Source organism: Diceros bicornis, chromosome 1 (assembly GCF_020826845.1).
Source record: "Diceros bicornis minor isolate mBicDic1 chromosome 1, mDicBic1.mat.cur, whole genome shotgun sequence".
NCBI classification, from domain to species: domain Eukaryota; kingdom Metazoa; phylum Chordata; class Mammalia; order Perissodactyla; family Rhinocerotidae; genus Diceros; species Diceros bicornis.
Genome location: NC_080740.1, coordinates 70,553,433 through 70,563,969, shown reverse-complemented (window position 1 = coordinate 70,563,969; position 10,537 = coordinate 70,553,433). Strand labels below are relative to the sequence as shown.

At 37.8% G+C, this 10,537-nt stretch overlaps 1 protein-coding gene across 1 annotated transcript in view; it reads left to right on the top strand.

Moving 5' to 3' along the window:
• Positions 1–65: 65 nt before the first annotated feature.
• FAM114A2 (family with sequence similarity 114 member A2) overlaps positions 66–10,537 on the top strand; it is a 35,830-nt gene continuing 25,358 nt past the window's right edge. The window contains exons 1-4 of the mRNA XM_058544547.1: positions 66–409; positions 3,680–3,924; positions 4,267–4,366; positions 4,771–4,863. Of these exons, the coding sequence (XP_058400530.1) occupies positions 3,694–3,924; positions 4,267–4,366; positions 4,771–4,863 (424 nt within the window). The 5' untranslated portion in view covers positions 66–409; positions 3,680–3,693. The remainder of the gene's footprint in view (positions 410–3,679; positions 3,925–4,266; positions 4,367–4,770; positions 4,864–10,537) is intronic.

The window sequence follows — 10,537 nt, the reverse complement described above, 5'->3', positions numbered from 1 at the left end:
CCCAGGTCTCTGGGGAGGGGGAGGAGGTGGCCTGGGGCTGGGCGGCGGACGCGCACGGCCGGACGCGGAGGCTGTGAAAGCTCTTTGGTTATTGAAGCGCTACGTTTGTGTGACGACTTGTCGTCGTTGTCTACGTGGGAGAGTTTAGGAGCGCATGTTTACGCCAGAGGCCCGTATGGGACTTGTTCCTGTGTGTGGGAAGAAGTGAGAGCGCATGCTTGTTTGTGTAGAGACAGCCGTGTTAATAACGATAGTTATGACACAAACACCCAACACCTCGAGTGCTGAGAGCAGCTGTTACCCCGGAGAGGTTATGTGCCGGGCTCTGCTCCAAGCCCCTCACACAGATGGTGTCGTTGAATCTCTATAGGAGCCCTGTCAAGTAGGCGTTACCAGCCCCGTGTCACAGGTGAGGACACTTCCTCACAATTACTGTAGGACAGAGTTGGAAGAAAGTCAGTCTAACTCCAGAGCCCGTGCTCTTAGCTTCTAAGCTAAACCGCCTTTCGTTTTGGTAACTGTGACTGAAAGTTCCCAAAGAAAATGGGTGAAAGTATATATGTATGTGTGTGTGTGTTCATTTTTATTTTAAACATATGACTCTGCCATTTAGTTTTACTTGTAATGTTCTAGTTTTTGGAGTCTTTCTCCTCCAGTTTTGAAAATAACACACACTGACTACAGAATACTTGGCAAAATTAACAAAGACGTGAAACAGTGCAATTCCAGGTATCTGATATTTATTCCCCCCCCTTTTTTTGCCTTTCCTGCTATATTATTAATTCATTGAGAGTGGGGATGGTACAGCCATTCTGATAATGAAAGTAATGATAATGATGGCAATGATAATATAAACAGCTACCACCACAAAGAAGTCTCTTCTCACCTAGCTCAAATGTCTAGCACATTCTAGGTGCTCATTAAATCATCATTGCACGAATGAAAAAATAGAGATAACCAATATTTAATATGTTGGAGTATGTTCTTCCAGTCTTTTATAAAATTATGTGAGTTATTTATGTAATATGTGTATTATATATTCTATATATATTATGCTATATATAAAGTAAATATTATTTTATTATTGTGTATTATGACTTGGAGAGAGCATAAAGAGAGTGAAATGATAGTGCAAAAAAGTACATATCTATTCAGCTACACAAAACATTGATTGAACTTTGTCTAAGAACTGTGTAGTCTTTCCTATAAGGCGCTTGAAGTAAGTAGGGCAGAAATTGTGTCTTAGATTAATTCTTAATGTCCAGAGCTTGGTACATAGTAGGTGCTCAAATGTTTGCAAGTGAATGAATGAATGAGTATTTCAGAGTTGGTTTGTATGTCTATGGGTAGTTTTATTTGGATTTTTTTTCTATGTGTTTTGGGAATATAAAATGTATGTATATCTTATACCCATATGATCTAAGCTCCATGGTGTTGTATAAATCTACCTTTCCAGCTTTATACTTGCCCACCATTCTACTCCCTGCCGTATTGACTACTTCTGGTATCTGTCCATATTTCATATTTTCACACTTCAGGCCTTTGAGCTTTCCCATGTGTTGTTTCCACACCCTTGAATTCTCTCGTTGGCATCTTCATCTGTCAAAATCCTAAGTGCCCTTTAAGGCAGGTCTTGCAAGCTCAGATGCCTACAGGGGCTAATCAGGTAACATAAATGAGTCAAGTGGATTTGGGTGGAATTGTGGGGAACTAGAGAGCACTACCCTGCCTAAAAAGGCCCAGCAACTATTTGGCGCGAGCTAGTTATTACCAAGTGGAATGTGGGCCTGGTGTTGCCAGGTCTTTCAATTTTACAAGGGAAGTTGGAAATCTCTACTGTATTTGTATACGAAGTCTGATCTTTAAATGTTAGCAATTAATATAAAAAAAAGTTTAAACACTGTGCAGGCCAAATAAAAACATCTGTAGTCTGGATTTGCCCCTCAAATTCCCAGTTTGTGGCCACTATTCTATGCTTATTTCAGATATTTTCTGCATGAATCTTATTCCTTTATTCTAGCAGACTTCTCCTTCCTCTCTGTTCTTTTAGCATTTTGTGGATACCTCAATTATAGTGCTGCTTCCAAGCTGCCTTAGTTGTTAATATGTCTCTCTTTCCTAGTACATTAGACATGTTTGGATGGCGTGGATTGGGTCTGATTCTGCATTTAGTACATATCAATACAAAATACATGTTTAGACATACCTAGAGTCTTGGTGTGTGTATATGTATGTGTGTGTCAGATATGTTTATTTCTCCTCTGGTAATATTTGATTCTCCTGGAAACTAGCATCTGCTTTTTGTAAAGAGACCAATAGTGTCTGGGCTTTAATTGCCAAGGAGCTGTACTGCTGAAAGGAATTAAATTGGTTAACACTGCTATTCAAAAGCTGGTCTGATGTAAATCCTATCTGATGGCTTAAATTTCATAATCTTCTGAGAAATTGAGGTAGGAATGATTAATGACTAAAATTTTTTAATGACAGTCAATAAAAGGAAAGATTGATAAATTGGACCTCATTGAAATTAAAAACTTTTGCTCTGTGAAAGACTCTGTTAAGAGAGTGAAAAGATAAGCTGCAGACTAGGATAAAACATTTGCAAACCACATATCTGACAAAGGACTTGAATCTAGAATATATAAAGAGCTCTCAAAACCCAACAGTAAAAAAAAAAAAGCAATCCAATTAGGAAATGAGCAAAAGATACATACAAACTGTACATGAATGTTCATAGCCATTTTATTCCTAATAGCCCCAAACTGGAAACAGCCCAAATATCCTTCAACAGGTAAATGGTTAAGCAAACTGAGATACATCCATACTAAGACATACTACTCAGCAATAAAAGGAAGAAACTACTGATGTACACAACTTGGATGGATCTTGAGGGACTTATGCTGAGTAAAAAAAGTTGATCTTGAAAGGTTATATACTGTATGATTCCATTTGTATAACATCTTGATGGGCACATTTTTTTGTGGTGGGGAGAGGCTGCGGAAGATAGGCCCTGAGCTAACATCTGTTGCCCATCTTCCTCTTTTTGCTTGAGGAAGAGTGGCCCTGAGCTAACATCTATGCCATTCTTCCTCTTTCTTGTATGTGGGTCGCCACCACAGCATGGCTTGATGAGCAGAGTAGGTCCACGCCCGGGATCTGAACCTGTGAACCCTGTGCTGCTGAAGCAGAGTGTGCCGAACTTAACCACTACGCCACCAGGCCGGCCCTATATAACATCTTGAAATGACAAAATTACAGAGATGGACAACAGATCAGTGGTTGCTGTGGGATGGAAGGAGGGTGGGACGTGGCTAAAAAAGAATAACACGAAGGATCCTTGTGATTGAGCTGTTCTGTATCCTGAGTGTGGTGATGGTCACGTGAATCTATACATGTGATAAAGTTTCATAGAACTAAATACACATGAGTGCGTGTAAAATTGGTGAAATCTAAATAAGGTTGATAGATTGTATCTATCAATTTCCTAGTTGTGATATTAAACTACAATTATACAAATTGTTCCCATTGGGGAAAACTGGATGAGGGTATATAGGATCTCTCTGTATTATTTCTTACACCTGCATGTGAATCTGTAATTTTGGAGTAAAACTTTAAACAAATAACTTGTACCAAAAAAGCCTATATAATTAAATTTTTTCTTGGGCTTTTATTTTACCAGGTGATGATATAATCATGTCAGATGAGGATGATATTGAGTCTCCAGTGTTAACTGAAGCAAGCTCCATCCTTGAAGATGGGAACTGTGAGCCAGCCAAGACTTCTGAGTCTGTTGACCAAAGTACCAAACCAGAGAGTAAATCAGAACCTGTAGCTTCCACTCGGAAAAGACCAGAGTCCAAACCTTCCAGTGACCTTGAGACTTCAGAAGTTCTCCCTGTTCAGGCATCACAGGCTGCAGGCAAAGTAGAGTATCTATTAAAAGATTGAGATTAAAAAATGTTAGGGTTAAAAGGAATTTAGAATCAATACCAATTTAGGATTGTACTTTTTTCTTTCCTTTTACAACCATAGAACACAATTTTCTCAGTTCTGTAAATGCCTTTATAAGTAGTTGCCTTTGCTGTGTGGTGCTTACATGCAGGTAACATACATCTATCAGTCAAGCAATACATTTCTTTAGCCAAATAATATGTATTTGTTACCCATACTTTTTGCTAACAATTAGATACCTTATTATACACTTATTTTCCTCTAATTTTTCCATTTTTCTTTGCCTTTTGTTTTTCTGCCTACTGGGAAAAATAGGAGACAGTTTCTAAAGATGTACCTCAGACTGGATGGGGCTATTGGGGCAGCTGGGGCAAGTCCTTACTCTCCTCAGCCTCAGCTACAGTAGCTACAGTAGGTAAGATCATCAGTCATTTTATTAATTTTTGTGTGTATTTTGCTACAGATCTGTGTTAAAAATGGCTTTGTTCATAATTCCTCTTCCATGTTTACTCAAAGGCTCTATAGTTTGAGGATGCATTAGTAACTTATACTGCCGCTGGGGTTTGCAGCATTTCCTCATTAGAAGGTTGACGTCTAGGAATTGTTAATATAAAATTATTTTTTGGTGATAATGAATCAGTTTGTTTTTTTCTTTTTATAAGGATACACGCCCAAAGATTAGTTATGTATGGTCAAAATAACGTGTTGTGGCCATAATGATTTTAAAAATCTGCAGGCTTGATTTTTGGTTTGTTTCTTCAGTTTTGGTGACTAATAGCCAATAATATTCAAATATAAAAATATCATTTTTCTCATTAGGACAAGGTATTTCAAATGTCCTTGAGAAGGCAGAGACTTCCCTGGGAATCCCTAGTCCCAGTGAAATTTCAACTGAAGTCCAACGTGCAACAGGTCAGTATCTTAAACGTTAAACATTAAAACCTAGAATTATGGATTAAAATGGAACAGTTGAGCTTTTTTTTAGTAGCTATTTATTGAGTGTCTGATATTTGGGGTATCATGGGACTGGTGAGAAGGGGGATTTGGAATCATCGACTGACAGAGGTCAATGTCCTTTAACCACTCGTGTGTGTCTTCACTTCACTGTCCTCATCTATGAAATGGGGTGGTATTTTATATCCTAAAGGACTGTTATAAGCATTAAGTAAGTAAGGCCGTGAATGTAGAATGTAAAAATTGCCTAGCAGTGTGCTTGGCATAATTGAGTAAGAATGCAGTGTGAGTTAGCTGAATTTGAATCTATTGTGGCATGAAAAAGTATTTTAATGTGTTAGTTTTGTATTTTTTTGTGTTTGGATTTTTATGAAAGTGAAGTTTAATTCTGGAGGCCTGCCTGATCACTTAAGCCATAAAAGGCAGAGTTATAACTGGGGATCAGGAGGGCTTGGGACCAGAAAACAGAAGGCTTTTCAGGGTCTGAGTTTGCTTTCTCCATCTTTAAGGGGCTTTATTGTTTCCTACTCTTATTCTCTCTGCTCATCTGTATCATTTTTCTCACTAAGCAGAATCTCTGCTTATCATCCCCTGCTCCAGCTTTATATTGAGTCCTGGTATAAGTGCCCATCAGAGACTAACTGGCATCAGTTATTTCCACTTCTAAATTCCCAGGAGAGAGAATTGGATCAACCTAAACTTGGGTCACATGTCAGTGGGTCAGCTCTGGCCAGGAGACAAGATCACAGTATAGAAACATGACCACAAAGGATTATGTGTATGAATTGGGAACATTGTTCTTGGTGATATCTGCATCAGACTATTTTGGCTGTAAGTAACAGAATATGTGATTAAAAGTGAGTTTATTTTTCTCACTTACAAGAACTCCAGAAGTAGGCTGTTCTAGAGTTAGTTTAGTGGCTCATTGATGTCAGAGTTCTGTGTTGGCTTCTACAATTTTTTCTGTTGTCAATTTATGGTTGCCACATAGTACCACAGCTCCAAATATAGTGTTCTCATACCGCTGTGCTCAAAGTCAGGAGTTAAGTAGATGGGAAGTGTCATTTCTCCTCATGTATCCGTCTCCCTTTAAAGAGAGGAAAATTTTTCCCACCAGCCCGAACATATTTCTCAAATTCCGTTGGCTAGAACAAGGTCTCATGTTAATGCTGTAGCAGCAAGAGATACTGGGAGAGTGAGTTGGGCGTTATAAACCTTCATATCAGAAGGTGGGCTTAGGAGGCAGGGAAAAGGGGATTAGAAGTGGCCTTGGATAGGTAAACAGCAGTGTCTTCGACGAGGCCTAAAAGACGTCTATCACCAAGCCATGTTTTAAGAAGGGCATTGAAAAACTGGAGCGAATCCTGAAAAGAGTGAACTAGATAGTGAAATATCTAGAATTAATGTCTTACAAGAAAAAGTTGAAGGCATCATGAATATTGAATCTGGAAATCTGGGGAAGGGAGATGGGGAGAATATGTCGGTAATCTCTGAAGACTACCATGGAGAAGATGGCTTAGGTTTATTCTTTGTGGCTCATAAGAAGCGAACTAGTACCACTCTGAAAGTTATGTGGACTTTGATATTAATTTAGATAATAATAATAATTATTATTATAATAAGAGTTTTTAAAGGGTTATAAGAGTTAATAAAGAGAACTTTCCAAAATTAGAATGGAAAGCCTTATGATAATAAAGTCCTTCCATCTTCTAAAGTTTCTAAGGAGGGAGGTTAATTCCTCTGCCAAGGATGTTATAGCTGGATGTGTCTTTTCAGAACTTTGAGGTGAGCTGAGGCCACTGATGGAAATTGTTCAGTTATCTTCTAGGGATGGGGCAGGAGTGAAGTGTTTGATCCAAACTCTGTGTTTGAATATACTAGATAATGATGGGAAAGACAAGTAATAGAGGGAATAAGAATAAATAAATAATGTGGACTAAGATTCAGACTGGTACTACACAGAAGTATTTGTTGAGAGTTTACCCTTCATGCTGTATCTTTGTTCTTTTATGCTTGTGAACCTCACAGTCCTTTACCATTTGTAAGACTGGGGGAAAAAGCCAAATGAATGCATTAGTGGGTGAGGAATAAAGGATGTTTTATGCTTGTGTTTGCATCAAATACTCATTTCCTTCTTAGTGTAGTTAAGCATTGTCTCTGGCTTCATACAACAAAGATAGGAAGATTATTGTAGGAAGATTATTTTTCTAAACTCAATCCGGCAGATTAATTCATTTAACAAAAGTTTATTGAGTGCCTACTCAGTACCAGGCACTATTCTAAGTGATGGAGAGATATCAGTAAACAAACTCCATAAGGTCCATACCTCAATGATAAAGTGAAATGAAGAAAAATAAGGTGAGAGGAAAGTGTGCGTGTCATGGGCAAAACACAGTGCTTGGTGTTGCGAGAACTTGGAAATGAGTTAGACATAGAACCTGTCCTCTGTTTTGGATCTAATGGATGAATCCATCATTGAAAGAACTAACCAGAGCACAAATCAGGTGAAGTCAATGTGTGGTTGAGTTTCAAGCAAAGGGTTGTCAGAACTTTGAGCAATTAATTTATGTTTTCATGAAGGAAGATATTTGAGTTAGATCTTGAGAAGGGATATGGTTTTGACAGATGGAGAAGCTGTGGAACGGGGATTTTGAGGTTAAGGTAATAAACAGCATGAATAAAAAAAGTAAAAAGGTATGAGGGTGTTTGGGGAAGAGAGAAGCCCAGGATTTGTTTAGGGATGGAGGGAAAGATGAGCCTGAAAGGTGGGTTATGTGTCATAGAGACTTTCGTTTCTCAGAGCAAAAATTGCTTTTTTTCCCTCTGATTTTGAAAATTATAATGCTGATTATAAGAAAAATTAGTCAAAAAATAGAAAGCTATAAACAAGTAAGTGCAAAATCTTCTAATTCATCTAGAAATAGCGTTTTGGTATATATCATTCCAGATTTTTTGTTCACATGAACATGCATATTTAGAAAACTAATCATACTTTCTATTTTTTTATAACCTACCTTTGTTTAAAACCTATCATATTCTACGTCAGTAATATGCCTGCATCATCATTTTTAATGGCTGTAGGGAATTTCATTTATATAGGTATATTTTAAATATATAATTAATCACTTTTTAAAAAACATCATGAACAATGCTACACTTAACATTGTTATACCTGTGTCTTTTTGCAATTATTTCTTAATAGAAAACCCTGAACATGGAATTGCTGAGTTATAGGGTACTCATGGATAAAATTTGGATGCAGTTTGCCAGATTACTCTCTAAACAACATTTTTGTTTTTTTGTTTACTCCCCAAGGACCCAGTGCATGGTTGTATATCCTAGTTGTAAGTCGTTCTAGCTGTTCTATGTGAGCTGCCACCATAGCATGGCAACTGATGGACAGGTGGTGTGGTTCCGTGACTGGGAAGTGAACCCAGGCTGCCAAAGTAGTGAGCTCTAAATTCTAACCACTAGACCATCAGGGCTGTCTCTAAACAACATTCTTTGAAGAGAGAAAAGGGAAGACCTTTCTCCCATTTCTACCCCATGAATATTAAAAAGTAGGGTGGAAGGTCTTTTATATTTATCCACATAATTACCATTTCCTTTTTTTTTTTTTTTGCTGAGAAAGATTTGCCCTGAGCTAACATCCGCTGTCAGTCTTCTTTTTGTATGTGAGCCACCACCACAGCATGGCCACTGACAGACGAGTGGTGTAGGTCCGTACCCAGGAACCGAACCTGGGCCACCGAAGCCGAGCATGCTGAACTTAATCACTAGGCCACTGGGTCTGGCCCCATAATTACCATTTCTGATGCTCACTGTTCTTTTGTGTAGAGCCAGGTTTTCAATTGATACCATTTTCCTTCAGCTTTAAGAATGTTCTTCAATATTTCTTGTTAGTGCAGGTCTACTGACAGTGAATTCTCTCATAGTTTGTTTGTTTGAAAATGTTTTTATTTTCATTTTTGAGGATTTTTTTTGGATGTAGATTTCTACAGTGATGATTTTCTCTCCCTTTTATCACTTTAAAACTGCCATTCTATTGTGTTTTGGCTTTCATTCTTTCTCTTGGGAAGTCAGTCAGATTTTTGTCATTGTTTCCCTGTGTATAATGTGTCTTTTCTCTGGCTGCTTTTACAACTTCTCATTATCACTGCTCTTCAGCAGTTTTGATTATGATGTAGTTTTGTGTTTATTCTGCTGGAGATTCATTGGACTTCGTGGATTCAGGATTTAATCAAATTTGGAAACTGTTTGGCCATTGTTTCTTAGTGTAATATTTCTGCCCTCTGCTTTTATTCCCTGGGATTCCAGTTACGTGTGTCTTAGATAGTTTAGTATTGTCCCACAGTCACTGAGGTTTGGTTAATTTTTTTAAGCCTTTTTTCTCTGTGCTTCAGTTTGGATAGTTTTTATTGTTGTGTCCTCAAGTTCACGATCGTTTCTTCTGCTTTGTCTAATACTGTTAAGTCCATTCAATGACTTTTTATTTCAGATGTGAAATTTTTCAGCTCTAGGAATTCCATTGTTTCTTTTTCTCACTCTTGATGTACATATTTTAGTGTCCTTGTCTGCTAATTCTATCATCTCTGTCATTTGAGTCTCTTTCTGTTGACCAATTTTTTTTCTTTGTTATAGATCATGTTTTTCATTTCTTTGTTTGGATGCTGGATGTTAGGAATATTACATTGTTGAGTGGATTTTGTTGTCTTCTTTTAAAAGGTGTGAGTTTTGTTTGGCAAGCAGTTAAAATAGTATTTGTAGCTTAGATTGATCCTTTTAAGGCTTGTTTTTAAGCTTCTTTAAGGTGAATCTGGAGTAGCCTTTACTCTTAAGTGCTAGTTTAGCCCTACTGTTAAAGCCTCTGGCTCTTCTGAGGTCTCTACCTAATTCCCAGGTGTTTAACTAGGTCTCTCTACTTGATTGGTTGGAAGTCAGATGTCTCTCAGCCTAGCAGGAGCTTTGGGCATTGTTTAGTTTACAGCTCCATGGTAGTTCTTTGCTCAGAAGTTTCTTAATTGTGAAGTCTCCCAAAGCATGAACAGCTTTGTATTCAGCCAAAAACTCAAGGGCATTGCTATGTAGGTTCCTGGAAGTCTTTACCTCTATAGCTCCCTCCTCTCCAGTACTCTGACCTGCACATTCCAGGTGCTTCAGCTTTCCTGGACTCTAGTCTCTGTCTCTTCCACTCAGTGAAACTGCCATGCTCTGCTTGGGTTTTCACTCTCTGTGATGTGGTCTGGAAAGCCAAACCAATCATAGAGTTTCCTTCATTTGTTTCTCTTTTCTCCTGGACCATAGTCCTATACTGTTTGTTGTCCAATGTCTGAAGAAAGTTGTTTCTTATATTTTATCCAATTTTCTAGATACTATGGTAGAAGGGCAAGTCTGATACCAGTTAATCCATCGTAGCTGGAAGCAGTAGTCCTGCTTATAATAGATTATTTGTTGATCTCCTGTGAGATTTCAAAGTTAATAAAATGGAACAGATTTTTTTCTTAATGAAACATACCCGTCTTTATAATGCATGTGTGATTCCTGTGAATAAGCATAATTTTCTAGGATAAAAGTTAAATAGGCTAGATTTTTAAAAGTCAGGTTTATTGAGTTATTTATTTTATTTTATTTT